This window comes from Pristiophorus japonicus, chromosome 22, assembly GCF_044704955.1.
Source record: "Pristiophorus japonicus isolate sPriJap1 chromosome 22, sPriJap1.hap1, whole genome shotgun sequence".
Taxonomy (NCBI): Eukaryota; Metazoa; Chordata; class Chondrichthyes; family Pristiophoridae; genus Pristiophorus; species Pristiophorus japonicus.
In genome coordinates this window covers 23259607-23280333 of record NC_091998.1, presented here as the reverse complement: position 1 = coordinate 23280333, position 20727 = coordinate 23259607, and the positions used below count along the sequence as shown (strand labels likewise).

The window sequence follows — 20727 nt, the reverse complement described above, 5'->3', positions numbered from 1 at the left end:
TGCTCTGTGGTCATTAATTCAGTGGCTAGCACTCTTGCTTCTGAATCAGAAGGTTGTGGGTTCAAGCCCCACTCCAGAGACGTAAGCACAAAGATCTAGGCTGATACTTCAGTGCAGTGCTGAGGGAGTGCAGCACTGTTGGATGTTAAACCGAGGCCCCATCTGCCCTCTCAGGTGTAAAAGATCCCATGGCACTATTTGAAGAAGAGCAGGGAGTTCTCCATGTGTCTTGGCCAACATTTTTCCCTCAACCAGCATCCCTAATAGAGGTAATCTGGTCATGTATCTCAGTGCTGTTTGTGGGAGATTGCTATGCATAAATTGCCTGCTGTGTTTCCCGACATTACATCAATGACTGCATTTCAAAAGTACTTAATTAGCTCTAAGTGCTTTGGGACATCCTGAAATTGTGAAAGGCGATACATAATTGCACATTCTTTCCTTTGATTTGGATGTAGGCTTAGAAGGCGTAGTACCAAAATTCGCAAATGACACCAAAATAAGAAGTATAGTTAATTATTTTTAAGGGCAAAGGAAGCTGCAAAGTGAGAGTGAGTGATCAAATGGAAAGTAAGTTAAAAAGTATCAGATAGAATTCAATATCAGTAAGTGTGAGGTGATAATACCAACAGTAATGATACTCTTTGTGTACGTAGGCTCGATGCTGTGGATGCTCAGAAGGATTTGGGGCTGTTGGTTGCCAGCACCTCCAGTTGATAAGGCCTTAACAGAAAAAGCTAATAGAATTCTTGGGTTTACCACAAGAGGTAATGACAATGATGAGCCTATCTATGTAAACCTTAATAAGACCTCAGTTAGAGTACTGTGTATAGTATTAGGCTCCATACTATGCAGGCGGTGTTGAGGGTTAGAAAGGGTACAATACGGATTCACTAGGATGCTGCCTGGTATAAGGACATACAAGTACAACAAAAGACTTGAAAGATTGTGGCTTCTTTCATTAGAACAATGTAAATTAGGGGGCAATATGATTGAAGTGTTTAATATTATGAAAGGATGCATCGGGGGAGATAGAAACTGTCATGTATGTATGCTTAGGGTTACTAGCCACCAGGTGGCGCCACTGTCGGAGGGCATTGGGCTGTAGGCATGTGTGCACGGCCCAGGTATAAAAGGCAAGCCGTCATGTAATGTAATCACTTTGGGCTCTAATAAAGCAGAGCTAGGTTTGTACCTGTGTTAGTTTACCGTATTCAGTCTATCGAGTTATTACTTACATAACACCCGAAACAGGGCGCACGCACCCCGTTTCAATGGTTTTTACCGTAGCTGTGGTTGAGGTCGCCCCTTGAGCGAAATTCCGCTCTTTGTTGTTTTTTTTAATTCGGATCCGGAAGTCGCTCTTAACGGGGGCGGTGACTACACGAGAGGGGCAGATATGTGGCAGTGACAACGCCCGAGGGGTGGAAGTTGGGGGCGGTGCGGAGTGACCGCCGCGATGACATCATCACGGCACCGAGTCAGCATAGCTCTCCCCTTCAGTTAAAGGGGAGAGCCTTCGCAATTTTAAAACTTCGGCCCACTGGGCCACCATGGAGGGTTTCAGCCAGGCCAGCGGCCGGGCCACCCAAGAGGGGGTGCCAGGCTGCCTGTTGGCGGCCCAGCCGAACCTGGGGACATAATTGTCGGGCCGAAATGGCAGTCGGCCGACAAAAAATAACATGGCGGCAGCGGCAGTGCGCCCTCCCCTTTAAGGGAAGCTGCGCTGGACCATCGGTAAAAAACAGGTTTGGCACCGCCGGGCGGGCCAGAGATTTTCAGAGGGGAACGGCGCTGTCGGGAGGGGTAGATCAGCGGGACGCACGGTGGTGATGCATTTAACACGGATCAGCAGCAGCGGAGCAGTAAGGGGGGTTCGGGGCACCGCCGGGAAACCTTGGGGGGGGCAACTGGGCTATCAGCGGCCAGTCCACGAAAAGTCAGCGGCCATTCCTCTCGGCAGTGCGGCCGCTGATTTGTCGTGGTAAATGGCCTTAAGGGGAGGGGAAATTTCAGCCCCAGAGTGTTGCCAATAGTTGAGGGAAATGTTTCCTCTGAGTTGCAGGACCGCGCAGGGGTCTGGAGGTCCCGTGCAGACTGCTCACCGGCTTTTAGACGGCAGAAGCCTCACTTGCGCGAAAATGTGACTGGGCTGTGCAGCCACTTAAAGGGACCACGCACCAAAAAAATAAATCAGAGGGAATATTGGTTGAGCGGTCTAGAACGAGAGGCCATAGGTACAAGATTAAAAGGGTACAAGCGGAATGCAGCGGTTCAAGAAGGCAGCTCACCACCACCTTCTCAAGGGCAATTAGGGATCGGCAATAAATACTGGCCTTGCCAGCAACGCTCACACCCCATGGACAAATAAAAAAATGTAGAACAGAGAAGAGTGAAACTTCTTTTTACAGGTAGTTTGAGGCTGTACCATTCATGTCCAAGGTTAGTAGTTGAGGCATTAGCATTGTCAACATTGAAGATTAGATTGGGTAGCTGGATGAATATATGGGAACAGGGCGGGTAAAATGTGATTAAGAGAGTGGCATGGACTGGTTCGGTCGAATGACCTGTTTTTGTGTTGTGACTTTATACAACGGGACTGGCAGAGAAAGAAAAAATAGAAAGACTTGCATTTATATAGCACCTTTCACGACCACCGGACATCTGAAAGCGCTTTACATCCAATGAAGTACTTTTTGGAATGTAGTCACTGTTGTAATGTGGGAAATGCGGCAGCCAATTTGTGCACAGCAAGCTCCCACAAACAGCAACGTGATAATGACCAGATAATCTGTTTTTTGTTATGTTGATTGCGGGATAAATATTGGCCAGGACACCGGAGATAACATACCTGCTCTTCTTCAAAATAGTTCCATGGGATCTTTTACGTCCATCTGAGAGAGCAGACGGGGCCTCGGTTAACGTCTCATCCGAAAGACAGCACCTCCGACAGTGCAGCACTCCCTCGGAGTGTCAGCCTAGATTTATGTGCTCAAGTCCTTGGAATGGGTCTTGAACCCACAACCTTCTGACTCAGAGGCGAGTGTGCTGCCCACTGAGCCACAGCTGACACCACACCTGAAACCAGGGCTCCGCCTCAAATTGAATAGTGAGCAATTATGTGTGAGCCAAGAAGGTCCATGAGGAAGCGGTTGTGGGGGAAATGGGGTTACTGGCCGAGTCTCTGTGGAATGTCACGTTTAAACAACGAGCCAATGACAGTAATACAGAAATTACTTGGTGTGCTTAAGTGTCCACTTCATTCATACAAAGTTGAACGTTTTTAATTATAGTGCGTACATACAAAATGAAAAGAGATGTGGAAGCAATCTGGTGTGCACTTTGTTGAAATTTAAATGTAGGTGTCAGTGAGAGGGTTAAACTTGTGCCTGGCATGAATGCCGTTCATTCAATATAAAGGGCTTTAAAGCGAAGGTACCCTGCTGCAGTACGAATACGAAGGGAAGATGGCAGATGTTATCTTTACTGCTGTCTAACTCCTTTCTTCCCTCGGCCACCACAGCAGGTACTGTCCTCTTCTACCAAGTGACTGACATATTTCATCTTTTTCTAAATCCTGACGCTCATGCAAAGCTACCACACGCTGCTACAAAAGCAAATTACTGCGGATGCTGGCAATCTGAAATAAAAACAGAAAACGCTGGAAATACTCAACAGGTCAGGCAGCGTCTGTGGAGAGAGAGAGAGACAAGGTCATCGACCTGAAACGTTGACTCTGTTTCTCTCCCCACAGATGCTGCCTGACCTGCTGAGTATTTCCAGCGTTATCTGTTTTTATGCCACATGCTACTTCCTGGTCAGTTTTTGGCAAAGGCTAATGCTCAGGTTATTCTCGTTTGGGATTTCCAACACTGCGAAAAGTCACACCGGGGAGAATATCACTGCCAAAAATCACTGGCTTATCGGCTACCACTTGCCAGTTGGAAAACTGACAACCAGTGTCTCTTAAAGGGCCATCCCAAATGGGCTCAATACTGACATTGATTGGAAACCAAGCCAACAGCTTTTCCCTTCCTGAAAACCCATCTTTTAATCTTTTCCAAATTTCTGAGCAAGCTCTTCTATAATCAACTAACAGCACTCCGACTCTCAGGAGAACTGGGGCACTTCTCAGTGAACTGCAACAGTCCCCCTGTGGGATTTGACAAAACCTTGCGGCAATAATGACTCAAGATGGTGTTAGCGGCTTGATGACAGAGAACAGCCATTAGCCATTGAGTTCATGCCTCAGTGTTACAGCTAGCACACAGGAAGGCAGCAAATGTATCATTTATGAGGGTTTTATTGGAGTGCCTTCACTTTGATGTGATGTTAGCTGTAGACTTGGCTCTTTAGATTAAGGAAAGTTGTGTTTGGAAGAATTACATTGAAATTGCTAATGCTGTTGTGAGGTTCAGCCATCTCCCTCCGCAGCTGGTAAACCGCAGACTGCTTCAGCTGGTTGAAGGAATTCAACTGAGAGGAAAGTGCTTAAAGCTGTCAGCACTGTCACTGTATTTAACAGAAAGTATAATGATATTGTGACCCGCATCATGAAGAGAGGTGGGACGGTGATCTTTATTAGGAATAGTATGCCAATTAAAGGCAATGCTGATTCCTGTTTCGTTGCCAAATACACAGCAGCTCCCTTTTGGTCTTTGCAGTTGTCAGTTTTTTTCCCATATGCTATTCACTTGACGTACCTCAGAAAATGGGAAGGCTGTGTGAACTCTGCCAGGATTCAAATCCAAGAACTACTGGCTCTGAGCCCAGTGCTCCCTTGTCTGAGCTACCTTCATGAAAATCACACGGCCTACCCAAAAGAAATTCTAATCAGCACTTTATCTGTTAAAATATTAAATATATTTTTGAGGACCTTGGGAAAGGGCTTTGCCTGCTCATCCATTTTCCAGCTCTATGATGCTGTGGCACCAGACATGATGCTGCTGCACTGTGTCTTTGCATTGAGACTGCTAGAGTCATTTTTACTGATCACAACCACCCCTTTCCCCAGTAGCTTACTCATCCATACAGGCCAGAACCGTTCCAAATGTGATCCCTAACTTGTAGAGGCACTGCAGATATAAGAACATAAGAACAAAAGAAATAGGAGCAGGAGTAGGCCATTTGGTCCCTTGAGCCTGCTCTGTCATTCAATAAGATCATGGCTGATCTGATCATGGACTCAGTTCCACTTCCCTGCCCGCTCTCCATAATCCCTTATCCCCTTATCGTTTAAGAAACTGTCTAGCCCTGTCTTAAATTTATTCAATGCCCCAGCTTCCACAGCTCTCCGAGACAGCAAATTCCACAGATTTGCAACCCTCTGAGAGAAGAAATTTCTCCTCATCTCAGTTTTAAATGGGCGGCCCCTTATTTTGAGATCATGCCCTCTAGTTCAAGTCTCCCCCATCAGTGGAAACATCCTCTCTGCATCCACCTTGTCAAGCCCCCTCATAATCTTACACATTTCGATAAGATCACCTCTCATTCTTCTGAATTCCAATGAGTAGAGGCCCAACCTACTCAACCTTTCCTCATAAGTCAACCTCCTCATCTCCAGAATCAACCTAGTGAACCTTCTCTGAACTGCCTCCAAAGAAAGTATATCCTTTCGTAAATATGGAAACCAAAACTGCATGCAGTATTCCATGTAGCCTCACCAATATCTTGTATAGCTGTAGTAAGACTTCCCTGCTTTCACACTCCATCCCCTTTGCAATAAAGGCCAAGATTCCATTGGCCTTCCTGATCACTTGCTGTACCTGCATACTATCCTTTTGTGTTTCATGCACAAGTACCCCCAGGTCCCGCTGTACTGCAGCAGTTTGCAAACTTTCTCCATTTCAATAATAACTTGCTCTTTGATTTTTTTTCTGTCAAAGTGCATGACCTCGCACTTTCCAACATTATACTCCATCTGCCAAATTTTTGCCCACTCAATTAGCCTGTCTATGTCCTTTTGTAGATTTTTTGTGTCCTCCTCACATATTGCTCTTCTTCCCATCTTTATATCATCAGCAAACTTGGCTACGTTACACTCAGTCCCCTCTTCCAAGTCGTTAGTATAGATTGTAAATAGTTGGGGTCCCAGCACTGATCCCTACGGCACCCCACTAGTTAGTGGTTGTCAACCAGAGAATGAACCATTTATCCTGACTCTCTGTTCTGTTAGTTAGCCAATCCTCTATACATGTTAATGTATTACCCCCAACCCCGTGAACTTTTATCTTGGGTAGTAACCTTTCATGTGGCACCTTGTCAAGTGCCTTCTGGAAGTCCAAATACACCACATCCACTGGTTCCCCTTTATCCACCCTGTTCATTACATCCTCAAAGAATTCTAGCAAATTTATCAAACATGACTTCCCCTTCATATATCCATGCTGACTCTGCCTGACCAAATTTTTGCTTATTGCTACTGCTTCTTTAATAATATCATCATTGTCTGCATGTCCGGGGGGAAGGAGAATTTGTCAATGTTCTCATTTCTGATCATTATCTAGCGACCCTTGTCAGGAAGTGCATAGCTCAGCTTTCTCCACTACTGAATATCCCCACAACACCCATAACTGAAGCGCAGCCTTTTGGGCAAGGTACCAGGGGCCTGAGAGCAACCGCCTTCTAATAATTCTGTGTGTGAACATATTTCTTCTAATTATTCCCCCTTAAGCTTATCTTGGGATCATAACCTGTTGCCTTTAATTGAATGAAATTGGGCCGCGCCCCGATTGTGGGTGGTAACCTTGCAGGGCCGAGACCTATAGTGCCTGGAGCAGAAGTCCTGCCTTCGACGCGGAATTTCCCTTACCGCCCCTGAAAGGAAGCGGAGCATAATCTCGCATGTTCCACTTCCTCTGTGGGCAGGAACCGGGGGCACTACTGGGGCGCTGAGGGAAGTGCTGCGCGGATGCTCTGTGTATCGCTGACGCGCTTCGATGTCCCTCCCCTTCGGTGGGCCGCTGCACACTCTGCACGGCCTTTCATGGCCACCACTGGGCCACCAGGGCGGCTGGCGAATGGGCCAGCAGCCCGGCACCCAAGACGGAGTGCCGGGCTGCATGATGGTGGGCTGGACCACGCTGGGGCCACCATCGTAGTGCCAACCTGAGAATCGGCCGACAAAAAAAGATGGAGGTCCGGGGTGCTGGCGCCAACCTTGTGGCCCACGGGGCAATTTCTCCCACGGGGCGTTAAGGGGTTGGCACGGGGCAGAGAGGGGTCGCTGCACATGGTGAGGACGTCATCGCCGGTTGCGCAGCGGCCTGGGGCGCTAACCATTGCAGCGTCTCCGCAAACATCCGAGCAATTTCCCAGGAGGTGGTAGCGCTCCCCCGAGGCGCTAACGGAGCTATAAAAAGGGGCAATTTTGCACCTATTAATGAATCCAATTGTAAAATCCCCTTTCAGTCTCCTGAGTCACAGGGAATACAAGCCGACTTGCCTTTCCTCAAGCCAAGATGTCACCCATGTAAATTCACTGTGCACGTTCTCCCTCCAATAGCGAGGAACCCCAAAGTGCACACAGTATCCCATATTGGTGCAATTCAAAGTTTTTATACTATATATAAAATGATAAAGGTAACCAGAGCAGTATGGGAAAAAAAGATGAAAGGAAGATTTAATTCAAAGTGTTCATTGTAATCCAGAGGATTTATTTAGGTCACATAACAAGCGGAAGGCTTCTGTGTTAACGAGAGCTACAACTTTGGACTGGCCCGGAAAGGAATGCAGGGCTGCTGAACCCCAGGGAGACCACCAGCAAAATACACCAATGAGAGCTGCTCATATGCATCACGGAGTACTTTGAACAAAACGTATTCCCCAGATTGTCCTTCCCGTTATATATATTATAACTGCTTCATCTTCACTTTACAAATGCATGGGGTCACATTAAGGTCAACAACTCCCAACATTCTACGTTTTGCGCACACATCCTTTTATCGTATCCATCTTTCAGATGAGACATTAAACCGAGGCCCCGTCTGCCCTCTCAGGTGGATGTAAACGAAACCATGACACTATTTTGAAGAAGAGCAGGGGAGTTCTCCCCGGTGTCCTGGCCAATATTTATCCCTCAATCAACATAACAAAAAAACAGATTATCTGGTCATTATCACATTGCTGTCTGTGGGAGCTTGCTGTGTGCAAATTGGCTGCCACATTTCCTGCATTACAACAGTGACTACACTCCAAAAGTACTTCATTGGCTGTAAAGCGCTTCGAGACGTCCAGTGGTCGTGAAAGGCACTATATAAATCCAAGTCTTTCTTTACACTACATCCACAGCTTCCCCTCTAGCTCTGCGAGCTCATCCAATGAGCAGCTGAGACACAGGAAAGCAGAACATTCCCAGGGTTCAATCCTTGACAATAGTCATAATGACACAGTTGCTCTCAGCAGTTCTGATGTCAGAGTGGGGAGGGGAGTCAGCCAGGGTTCCCACTTCTCATCATTTTCCAGCGACACTGGCATTAGTTGTTTTAAATTTGTCCTCAGGATATCCCCACATTTAGTGCCCATCCCTCGTAGATTTTAACTAGAGATTTAACCACTCCAGAGACCTGAGCACAAAAATCTAGGCTGACACTCCACTGACACACCAGCACTGTCGGAGATGCCGTCTTTCAGATGAGACATTAAACAGAGGCCCCATCTGCTCTCTCAGTTGGACGTAAAATATCCCGTGGCACTATTTCGAAGAAGAGCAGGGGAGTTATCCCCGGTGTCCTGGGCCAATATTTATCCCTCAATCAACATCACTAAAAAGCAGATTATCTGGTTGTTATCACATTGCTGTTTGTGGGAGCTTGCTGTGCGCAAATTGGCTGCCCCGTTTCCTACATTACAACAGTGACTACACTCCAAAAGTATTTTGTTGGCTGTAAAATGCTTTGGGACGTCCGGTGGTCGTAGAAGGTGCTAGTTGAATGAAAATCTTACTTTTTTTTTCGATGAATTTGGGCTCGTTCAACAATCTAACATGGACTAGAGTTAAGGACCAGGGACAGCAAGTTCCCTTCCCTGAAAGGAATTGGTGAATCAGGAGGGTTTTTACAATTTTGCACCATTCATGGTAATTTTTCCCTCCTTTTTATTCCACATTATTAGATATAATGGATTCAACTTTCACGCTGGCCGGATTCGAACTTATAACCTGGGTTGCCAGCCTGATACCATAGTTACTATGCTGTCTCCCAGGATGGATGGTTGGTGATGATGGGATGACTCCATGAGCAAATAACGCACTCACACTCATTGTCAAGGCTCACAAACAAGTAATGGCTATTTGGGCAAAAGACTGGAGGGGAGGGGGGGCGGTGGGTGTGGAGACACCCAACGCCCATGGACCTGAGCAAGCAGCTATAACATCTTCAGGAAAGCAAATTGGCAAGAAAAGAAAGACTGTTTTGGAAAATATACACCAGCTGCAGGGAATACACTAAAATATACAACAGCTCGAGCGATAGGACCCTTCTTTTTAAATCTGTTCCTTTCCCCTCCTGAAGGGATGATGCTTTTAGAATCTAAATTCACCTAACAAGAACTTGCATTTATATAGCACCGTTAACATCGTATAACATCCCAAGACGCTTCATAGGGGCGTCGTCAGACAAAATTTTGACACCGGTCCACACAGCAACAACAACTTGTATTTATATAGCGCCTTTAACATAGTGAAACGTCCCAAGGTGCTTCACAGGAGTATTATGAAGTAAAAGCAATTTTACACCGAGCCGCATAAGTAGAAATTAGCACACAAGTGACCAAAAGCTTGGTCAAAGAGGTTTTAAGGAGCATCTTGAAGGAGGAAAGAGGTAGAGAGGCAGATAGGTTTAGGCAGTGAGCTCCAGAGCTCGGGGCCTAGGCAAGGAGATAGTAGGACAGGGAGCGGTAAGTTGTAAGGAGCATCTTTGAGGAGAGAGAGGTGGAGAGGCACAGGCTTGTCATCTCTCCAAACCAGCTGAAATCCTGCCTTCAACACAGCTGAACTGTAGTCACCTGTTCTAGTAGCCGGGAGGAGGGGAGGGGATGGTTATAACATCAAAGAATCTGTCCCCTTGTTGTGACCTGACCCTTACTTTTCCTCGATGCCAGGCCCCTTGCCCTTTCTGTAGCATCAACAGCGACTGAGTGGTCTTTTCCACATTTGACTTTGCCAGTTCCTGCCAGCAGTGAAGAATTCATCATGCCATAGGTGGGCAGACTTACTGCCCGTAGGGGCCTCTGACCAGCTGTTGGGAAGACAAGCCATGCCAAGCAGTTTGAACCTATTACTGCTTTTTCATAACCGGTAAAATCTGTGACTGACAATATGACTTCAGTAAAATTACTGTTGCAAATATACACAGTGTAAGTGATGAGGAAAACTTTTCACCGGGGCCGTAATGATTTACAAGGAGCGCCCTGGTACCGTACTTGGGAGAATATACTAATTAAATCAAACCTATGGGTTTCAGTTCTAATTGTATAGGCCCATATGGAGCAAGCCAATGATGACCTGGTAATTAGAACGTGCTGCCAGTCAGGCCAGTGCAATTTGATTGTTGGAGGTTGGCAGGATGCAATCGGCCGCATAAAGACAAGTGCAAAGCATTGATGTTTGTGTTACTGACCTCTGCCTTGAATCCTAGCACCAGTTGAACCAGTTTCCTCAGGTACGTGCTTGTCGGGGGCAGTCCCGAGCTCTCGCGATGCGTTTTGCAGATGTTTGAAATGGTCTCCAGGGATACTCTCCTGTGCGGGAGGTCCTCGCACATACTCAGCAGGAGGTGGTTCAGTCGACCACTGAGCTGGACTGCCTGTCAACGGCACAACGGAAAAGATTGAGTAAAAAAAAACAAGGGACCCGCAATGCAAGCCTTAATTTGGCAATGAAGTAAGCCTGCGAAGTGCTCTGATTATCGAGGCACTCGATATGATGATCTTCAGCTCTCAAAAGAGCGAAGGTGATGAATCATGTGATATGGGGGACCATTTACGCTTGACAAGAGAACAATTACACACTTCAAAAGCTTTGCATTGAAAAATTCCTGTTATTCCTGTAATGATACATTGCGTTTCCCTGTAATGGTGGTAAAGAATCATAGAATCTTACAACACAGAAGAGGCCATTCAGCCCATCATGCCTGTGCCGGCACTTTGAAATAGCTACCCAATTAGTCCCACTCCCCTGCTCTTTCCTCAGAGGCTAGCACACTTCTCATTTTCAACTATACATCCAGTTCCCTTTTGAAATATGAGAGAGGAGGAATTTTGGGCTGGAAATTTGGTATTCTGCTGCCCCGCTTGGCATTCCAGAGGGGCGGCAATGGCGGCGGAAAGCACCAGCGCCCGTTCGGCCAGCTTGCAGTGCCCCGTCGGGACATTCGGTGTCGGTATCGAGGGGGGTCAGAGCTGTGCTGCCCGGGAGAGGCAAGCCAGTGTGTCACCACACAACTTGTAGGGAACATTCATGTCTTCCCATGTTCCAAGGACAAAGGGAAGGGGATGTGCAAATAAAGGAATAATCATTCCAGACAAGTTTAGGCGCTTTCTTATATAAAAGCACTGATTTTTGTGTGTGTCCTTTTTAAATAACACACTGAGAAAACATAGAAACATAGAAAATAGGTGCAGGAGTAGGCCATTCAGCCCTTCGAGCCTGCACCACCATCCAATCAGATCATGGTTGATCATTCCCTCAGTATCCCTTTCCTGTTTTCTCTCCATACCCCTTGATCCCCTTAGACGTAAGGGGCATATCTAACTCCCTCTTGAATATATCCAATGAATTGGCTCAACAACTCTCTGTGGTAGGGAATTCCACAGGTTAACAACTCTCTGAGTGAAGACGTTTCTCCTCATCTCAGTCCTAAATGGCCTATCGCTTATCCTAAGACTGTGTCCCCTGGTTCTGGACTTCCCCAACATCGAGAACAATCTACCCGCATCTAACCTGTCCCGTCCCATCAGAATCTTGTATGTTTCTATGAGATCCCCTCTCATCCTTCTAAACTCCAATGTATAAAGGCCCAGTTTATCCAATCTCTCCTCATATGTCAGTCCAGCCATCCCGGGAATCAGTCTGGTGAACCTTCGCTGCACTCCCTCAATAGCAAGAACATCCTTCCTCAGATTAGGAGACCAAAACTGAACCCAATATTCCAGGTGAGGCCTCACCAAGGCCCTGTACAAATGCAGTAAGGCCTCCCTGCTCCTATACTCAATTTCCCTAGCTATGAAGGCCAACATACCATTTGCCTTCTTCACTGCCTGCTGTACCTGTATGCCAACTTTCAATGACTGATGAACCATGACACCCAGGTCTCAGTGCACCTCCCCTTTTCCTAATCTGCCACCATTCAAATAATATTCTGTCTTGGCATTTTTCCCCCAAAGTGGATAACCTCACATTTATCCACATTATACTGCATCTGCCATGCATTTGCCCACTCATCTAACCTGTCCAAGTCACCCTGCAGCCTCTTAGCGTCCCTCTCACAGCTCACACGCCACCCAGTTTAGTGTCATCTGCAAACTTGGAGATATTACACTCAATTCCTTCACCCAAATCCTGCGGCACTCCACTAGTCACTGCCTGCCATTCTGAAAAGGACCCGTTTATTTCTGCTTCCTGTCTGCCAACCAGTTCTCTATCTACGTTAGTATATCACCCCATATGCCATGTGCTTTGATTTTGCACACCTATCTCTTGTGTGGGACCTTGTCAAAAGCCTTTTGAAAGTCCAAATACACCACATCCACTGGTTCTCCCTTGTCCACTCTACCAGTTACATCCTCAAAAAATTCCAGAAGATTTGTCAAGCATGATTTCCCCTTCTTAAATCCATGCTGACTTGGACCGATCCTATCACTGCTTTCCAAATGCGCTGCTATTTCATCCTTAATAATTGATTCCAACATTTTCCCCACCACTGATGTCAGGCTAGCCAGTCTATAATTACCCGTTTTCTCTCTCCCTCCCTTTTTAAAAAGTGGTGTTACATTAGCTACCTTCCAGTCCATAGGAACTGATCCAGCATCGATAGACTGTTGGAAAGTGATCACCAATGCATCCACTATTTCTGGGGCTATTTCCTTAAGTACTCTGGGATGCAGACTATCAGGCTACCCAGGGATTTATTGGCCTTCAATCCCATCAATTTCCCTAACACAATTTCCCGCCTAATAAGGATTTCCTTCAGTTCATCCTTCTCACTAGACCCTCGGTCCCCTAGTACTTCCGGAAGGTTATTTGTGTCTTCCTTCGTGAAGACAGAACCAAAGTATTTGTTCGATTGGTCTGCCATTTCTTTGTTCCCCATTATAAATTCACCTGAATCGGACTGCAAGGGACCTATGTTTGTCTTTTTCTCTTCACATATCTATAGAAGCTTTTGCAGTCAGTTTTTATGTTCCCGGCAAGCTTCTTCTCGTACTCTATTTTCCCCCTCTTAATTAAACCCTTTGTCCTCCTCTGCTGAATTCTAAATTTCTCCCAGTCCTCAGGTTTACTGTTTTTTCTTGCCAATTTATATGCCTCTTCCTTGGATTTAACACTATCCTTATTTTCCCTTGTTAGCCACAGTTGAGCCACCTTCCCCATTTTATTTTTATGCCAGTCAGAGATGTACAATTGTTGAAGTTCATCCATGTGATCTTTAAATGTCTGCCATTGCCTATCCACTGTCAACCCTTTAAGTATCATTTGCCAGTCTATTCTAGCCAATTCATGCCTCAAACCATCAAAGTTATCTTTCCTTAAGTTCAGGACCTTAGTTTCTGAATTAACTGTGTCACTCTCCATCCTCATAAAGAATTCTACCATGTTATGGTCACTCTTCCCTAATGGATCTCGCACAACAAGATTGCTAATTAGTCCTTTCTCATTACACATCACCCAGTCTAGGATGGCCAGCTCCCTGGTTGGTTCCTCGACATATTGGTCTAGAAAATCATCCCTCATACACTCCAGGAAATCCTCCTCCACCGCATTGCTACCAGTTTGGTTAGCCCAATCAATATGAAGATTAAAGTCACCCATGATAACTGCTGTACCTTTATTGCATGTATCCCTAATTTCTTGTTTGATGATGTCCCCAACCTCACTACTACGTTTGGTGGTCTGTACACAACTCCCACTAGCGTTTTCTGCCCTTTGGTATTCCGCAGCTCCACCCATACCGATTCCGCATCATCCAGGCTAATGTCCTTTCTTACTATTGCATTAATTTCCTCTTTAACCAGCAACGTCACCCCACCTCCTTTTCCTCTATCCTTCCTAAATGTTGAATACCTCTGGATGTTGAGTTCCCAGCCTTGGTCACCCTGGAGCCATGTCTCCGTGATGCCAATTACATCATACCCGTTAACTGCTGTCTGCGCAGTTAATTCTTCGACCTTATTCCAAATACTCCTCGCATTGAGGCACAGAGTCTTCAGACTTGTCTTTCTAACACACTTTTCTCCTTTAGAAAGTTGTTCAAAGAGGGGCACGATTACCCTCCAGAAGTGAAAGCCATGGACGGTAATACTGCGATATTTGGTTCCTCAGAAGTAGATGCTGCTACTAAGGGAAGATTTAGGACTTTTCAAACGGTGTGCTAGTTTGAGTGTGCCAGCTGTGGCTCAGTGGGTATCCCTCTCGTCTGAGTCGGAAGGCTGTGAGTTCAAGTCCCACTACAGAGTCTTGGGCACCTAATCCAGGCTGACTCTCCAGTGCAGTGCTGAGGGAGTGTTGCTCTGTCGGAGGTGCCGTCTTTCGGATGAGACGTTAAATCAAGGCCCCGACTGCCCTCTCAGGTGGATGTAAAAGATCCCATGGCACTATTTCGAAGAAGGGCAGGGGATTTCTCCTGGCCAACATTCATCCTTCAAGCAACAGCTAAAAAAAAGGTTATCTGGACATGCACATCATTGCTGTGCGCAGATTGGTTACTGTGTTTCCTACGTTACAATGGTGACTACACTTCAAACGTACTTCATTGGCTGTAAAGAGCTTTGGGAGGTCCTCAGGTCATGAAAGGCGCTATATAAATGCAAGTCTTTTTTTTATATGTGTCATGCCAGAGTCGTGACACAGAAATATGTGGAGTCTCATAGAACATTAAGTATTGACTGGAAATGGAAGGGATGATGTAACTTTACATTACTTATTTGTATATTTTAAGAACATTAAATCCACTCCCGAGTTCTGCCAGTTGTGGATTGAGCACATGGTGCACCTTGATTTAGCATTCAATTTAAACAGTACAAACATGGAGGCTATTACGGAGGAAAGATTGAGAAATGGAGAGTGTTGAGCTGAAAGTTATAATTATTTAGTATATCATAGCATCAAGGAGTGAAAATACTTTCGCATAGCTGGTATAACTCAGACTTGTCGACCGATGATGAGTTTGTGAGCAGTGGAGTACTCACAGAGAAGTGCAGGACTGAAATCCAAACTGATTTGTATTCCATTTGTTCAATCAGGCAAAAAGGCAATTTTCTCATGATGATGCTTTGTGAAAATCAAGTTTCCACACCGACCACATTAGCGAAACAGCCATTTTCAAAGTCACAAATGACATCCTATGTGACTGTGACTGTGACCATGGTAAACTGTCCCTCCTCGTCCTACTCAATTTCTCCAGCCTTTGACACGGTTGACCACAACATGCTCCTCCAATGCCTCCTCTCCGTCGTCCAGCTGGGTGGGACCGCACTTGCCTGGTTCCAGTCGTATCTATCCAGATATAGCCAGAGAATCAACTGTACGGACTTCTCTTCCCACTCCCACACCATTACCTCTGGAGTCTCCCAAGGATCTATCCTTGGCACCTTCCTAGTTCCTGTATGCTGCCCCTTGGCGGCATCATCCGAAAACACAGCATCACTTTCCACACGTACAATGGCGACACATAACTCTACCTCACCACCACTTCTCTCGATCCCTCCATGGTCCCTAAATTGTCAGACTGCTTGTCCGATATCCAGTTCTGGATGAGCAAAAATTTTCCCCGATTGAATATTGGGAAGACTGAAGCCATTGTTTTCGGTCCCCGCCACAAACTCTGTTCCCTAGCCACTGACTCCATCCCTCTCCCCAACTCCTGACTGAGGCTCAACCAGACTGTTCATAACCTTGGTGTCATATTTGACTCTGAAATGAGCTTTTGACCAAATATCTGCAGCATAACTAAGACCGCTATTTCCACCTCCGTAACATCGCCCGTCTCCTCTCCGTCCCTGCCTCAGCTCATCCGCTGCTGAAGTCCTCATCCATACCTTTGTTACCTCTAGACTTGACTATTCCAAGGCACTCCTGGCTGGCCTCCTACATTACAACAGTGACTAGGCTTCAAAAGTACTTCATTGGCTGTAAAGCACTTTGGGACATTCTGAGATTGTGGAAGGTGCTATATAAATGCACGTTTTCCTTCTCGTTTATTTCTATCTTTCTAATATCTCCATCAGTAATCACGTGTCATTAGTGTCTCAAGGCAGTGGATATACTTTAGACAAATCCCACATCACAATGAACAGTAATATGTTCTTAATAGCAAAAGGGACAAGTCTCAGTGGAGGCAGTTCGGTTTGTTTAGGTACTGGAATGCGGTTCCGTTTCCTAAATGGAAGCTTAAACCAATGTACAATTTACCACTTTCCTCGTGTTCATTCTCAGTGCTGCGCAATCCGTGGCTTCTCACCTGCGTTTCAGGAAGCTGGTAGTCGGCCGCCCAGTACAGGGTCATTCCCAGTGAGTACACGTGCATCTGAAAACCAAGGATAAATGTGGTGAAACAGTCGTCACAACCATAACCAGAGAGCTGAGAGGAGAGCAGGGCAAGTGGGATCCAGGAGTTCATTGCTTCTATTTGGCAGGGATAATGCGATGATCCCCCAAGATTGGTGTTGAGTCGAGTAGCTTGCGGTAATACTGAGTGAACTTGGATTGTTAAAAACAGCAGCCTTCCAAGACACGTAGCCCTTCAACATGCCAACACTTGACATCCAGTTTAACTATCGCTTTCCAAAGGACAATATATAATAGTTGGATCATTATGGCCGCGACTTCGTCTACCGAGAAGGGCTCAGTGCGGCCAAGGTAGGTGGGGGGGGGGGAGCATTGCGACCCCACTCCTGGCCCCATGCCGGCTTCCCCCATGACGTTCCCGTGATTGGGCTTGTTAAGCCCGCACTGCGAGGTTCCCGGCCAATTAAAAAGAAGCGGCTCCAGCTTCTAAGATTGGAAAGTGAACAGCTATGAAATGGTAGCTTTTATAGCACTTACACAGCTGTCAACTATTCAGAGCAATGGAGAGTCATTGCAAAACCAACCTACTTACCTGACATGATCCCCGAGCGCTGGGAATCTCGTGAAAAAGCTGGAAAAATGGTAAGTAGATGGTAAAATGCTGTTTACGTACCTTTTCACACGCTCTTAACTATTTCAGTTGGCTCACACTCTGCTTATAGAATCATAGAATCATAGAAATTTATAGCACGGAAGGAGGCCATTCGGCCGACCAAGAGCTGTCCAGCCTAATCCTACTTTCCAGCTCTTGGTCCATAGCTCTGTAGGTTACGGCACTTCAAGTGTACATCCAAGCACTTTTTAAATGTGGTGAGGGTTTCTGCCTCTACCACCCTTTCAGGCAGCGAGTTCCAGACCCCCACCCCCTCTGGGTGAAGAAATTTCCCCTCTAAACCTCCTGCCATCTACTTTAAATCTATGCCCTCTGGTTCATGAACCCTAAAGGAAACAGGTCCGTCCTATCCACTCTATCTAGGCCCCTCATAATTTTATACACCTCAATAAGGTCTCTCCTCAGCCTCCTCTGTTCCAAAGAAAACAACCCCAGCCTGTCCAATCTTTCCGCACAGCTAAGTGCTGGGTCTGTAAAGCGCTGGCAGACCCGGCACTTGGGAAACTGGCATGGAGGCGGGTTCACAGTGGGATCCCGCCCCGCTGTCAATCTTTTATACATTCACAGTGGACCCGCCTCTGAACCCGCCCTCTGAGCGCCGGCAAAAGCCTATATATACCAATTGTAAACCCTGTTCCCCGTAAAAAGCAGGGATGGTTTGCAGCTTTTTACAGTTTCTTAACCGATAAGGGAATAAGGGGTTATGGGGAGCGGGCAGGGAGGTGGACCTGAGTCCATGATCAGATCAGCCATGATCGAATTAAATGGCGGAGCAGGCTCAAGGGGTCGTATGGCCTACTCCTGCTCCTATTTCTTATGTTCTTATGTGTTATATCATGTCTTATGTGTTATATGTACAGTAGACACCTCAAGTCGCTGGAGAAATACCACCAGCGATGTCTCCGCAAGATTCTGCAAATCCCCTGGGAGGACAGACGCACAAACATTAACGTCCTCGTCCAGGCCAACATCCCCAGCATTGAAGCACTGACCACACTTGATCAGCTCCGCTGGGCAGGCCACGTAGTTCGCATGCCAGACACGAGATGCCCAAAGCAAGCGCTCTACTCGGAACTCGTCCACGGCAAACGAGCCAAAGGTGGGCAGAGGAAACGTTACAAGGACACCCTCAAAGCCTCCCTGATAAAGTGCGACATCCCCACTGACACCTGGGAGTCCTTGGCCATAGACCGCCCTAAGTGGAGGAAGTGCATTCGGGAGGGCGCTGAGCTCCTCGAGTATCATCGGCGAGAGCATGCAGAAATCAAGCGCAGGCAGCGGAAAGAGCGTGCGGCAAACCAGGCTCCCTGCCCACCCTTTCCCTCAACGACTATCTGTCCCACCTGTGACAGAAACTGTGGTTCTCGTATTGGACTGTTCAGCCACCTAGAACTCATTCTAAGAGTGGAAGCAAGTCTTCCTCGATCCTGAGGGACTGCCGATGATGATGATGATTCAGAATAACTCCACAAGACTGCATACTGTAAGCTCAAACTGTTGTGACCTTGGTCTCTTTAATGTAACTCTAGAGTGAGGAAGCAGCATGGTAAGCTGCCTTTTATACCTGCTTGCCCAGGGTGTGCAGGTGACCCTTGGGTCTACCACAGGTGCGCCCCCTGGTGGCAAGTCTTACACACTAGTAAAGTTTACATACATAACATCATGTTCTTACATTAGTGTACAAGAACACTCCAAGTAACTGGAGAAATGTTTTTTTTTTGTAAATCTGAAGGGCACAATATATTAAATGCATCCTTGGCATCTGTATATATGAACTGTTTGGAGACAAAAATGGGACTGTGGTAATGATGTTGCCTCATATTTCTTCTGTAATCTTTTGGTCTGCATTGACTGATTAAGGCAACTACTTAAGTTTCTGCTCCAGTGGGACAACACAGGGTCTCTGATGCCGTGCAGCTGTAGTCTTGCACAATTTTGGAAATCATTTATCAAGGAGGATTACTTCAGCAAGGGGCCTTGGGTGTTTTTTTTAATATTCTGTGAGGGTTTTTGATGAAATGTTTGAAGGCAGTGCATTTGCATAAAATAACCCATGAGGCCAATCCACATTCTTTCTTCATGATTATGATGGAGACCAGAAAAGCCCTTTTACAGAAATTCAGATCCAACTGGCATTAGAAAATCAAAGCTTTCTTCCTCATTATGCCTTTTCCTGCAGGAAAAAGAGAAATAAGCACCAGCATTGATTGCGTTCACGTTCACACAATCTGCCTAATTTAGATACAGTCTGGCATGCCGCTCTTGTGAGCTCTGACAGCTTTTTGTGTACTGAACCCTGTGGTTGCCTCGGCAACGGAATACCAACCCTAGCATTAGTTGAAGAGCTCGAGCGTTTGTCATTTTGATGCCGGGAACCATTGGAGACCATGAGTTCACACTCTGTACTCAGTGGAGAAAGCACTCTCTTGTACCGTCATCCATTCCACAAGGAGTCTCTCTCATTGGTTGATATTAATAGACCCTGCCCGAATCAATGGGTATCAGAGTGTCGCCAAGGTGACATTATGTCCCAACTGAAATAAAATTGTGACTTTTTTTTTAGCAGGGCAATACTCATTATGTGTATGCTTCACAGGAAAAGACTGCCACAGTGTAAGAATTGAGGGATGGGATACTCTTTCACATTTCCCTCCTCCCTACTGTCAATTCTAAGCCCACTCTCTGGCTGTCTTCTAAAAACCGTCATGCTCCCATTGAAAGTCGTTCGATAGATAACTCTGAGATTGTCCCAACTGCCACTGAAGGATCTGCTCTGGTTTAACACCTGTAAGCCAAGCTCTTTCTTGGAACGTCCTGCATTGATATAGTGACCTCAGGATGTTTTGAAGCACTTTACAGTCACTGACTGAAGTACTTTTGAAGTGTAGTCACTGTTGCAATGTAGGAAATGTAGGGATTCGTCATCATGTAGGAGAGGAAAAGAAAGGAGCCAGAGTTGGGACAGGCTTGATGGGCCAGATGGTATTTACCTGTCCGTCAATTTTCCAATGTTCGTACACCAAGCTTGAGAGATTGCAATGTGTCATATTTACATGCAAATGAATGAAGTTAGTGGTCATAAGGCAAGAAAACGCAGGGCTGATCCCAAAACAGAACGGATGTGGGGGAGGTTGGACGTCCAATCACAACAAGGAGTTGCATTTCTTTCGCGCCGTAAACATGATAAAACATTACAAAGTGTTTTCTGGCTAATGACAAACGGACACCAAGAGGAGATGGGATGAGACGTGTGAGCGTGACAAGGTCAAACAGGTAGGTTTTGAGGCAGCCTTTGATGGAGGGACGAGAGATGGCAGGGCAGAAGATTACAGGA

At 46.2% G+C, this 20727-nt stretch overlaps 1 protein-coding gene across 1 annotated transcript in view; it reads right to left on the bottom strand.

The window, feature by feature from the left end:
- Positions 1 to 20727, bottom strand: part of ptpn20 (protein tyrosine phosphatase non-receptor type 20) — a 473076-nt gene that overhangs the window by 368969 nt on the left and 83380 nt on the right. The window contains exons 5-6 of the mRNA XM_070865389.1: positions 16674 to 16739; positions 10617 to 10802 (exon numbers count right to left, since the gene is read on the bottom strand). Coding sequence (XP_070721490.1) covers positions 10617 to 10802; positions 16674 to 16739 — 252 coding nt within the window. The remainder of the gene's footprint in view (positions 1 to 10616; positions 10803 to 16673; positions 16740 to 20727) is intronic.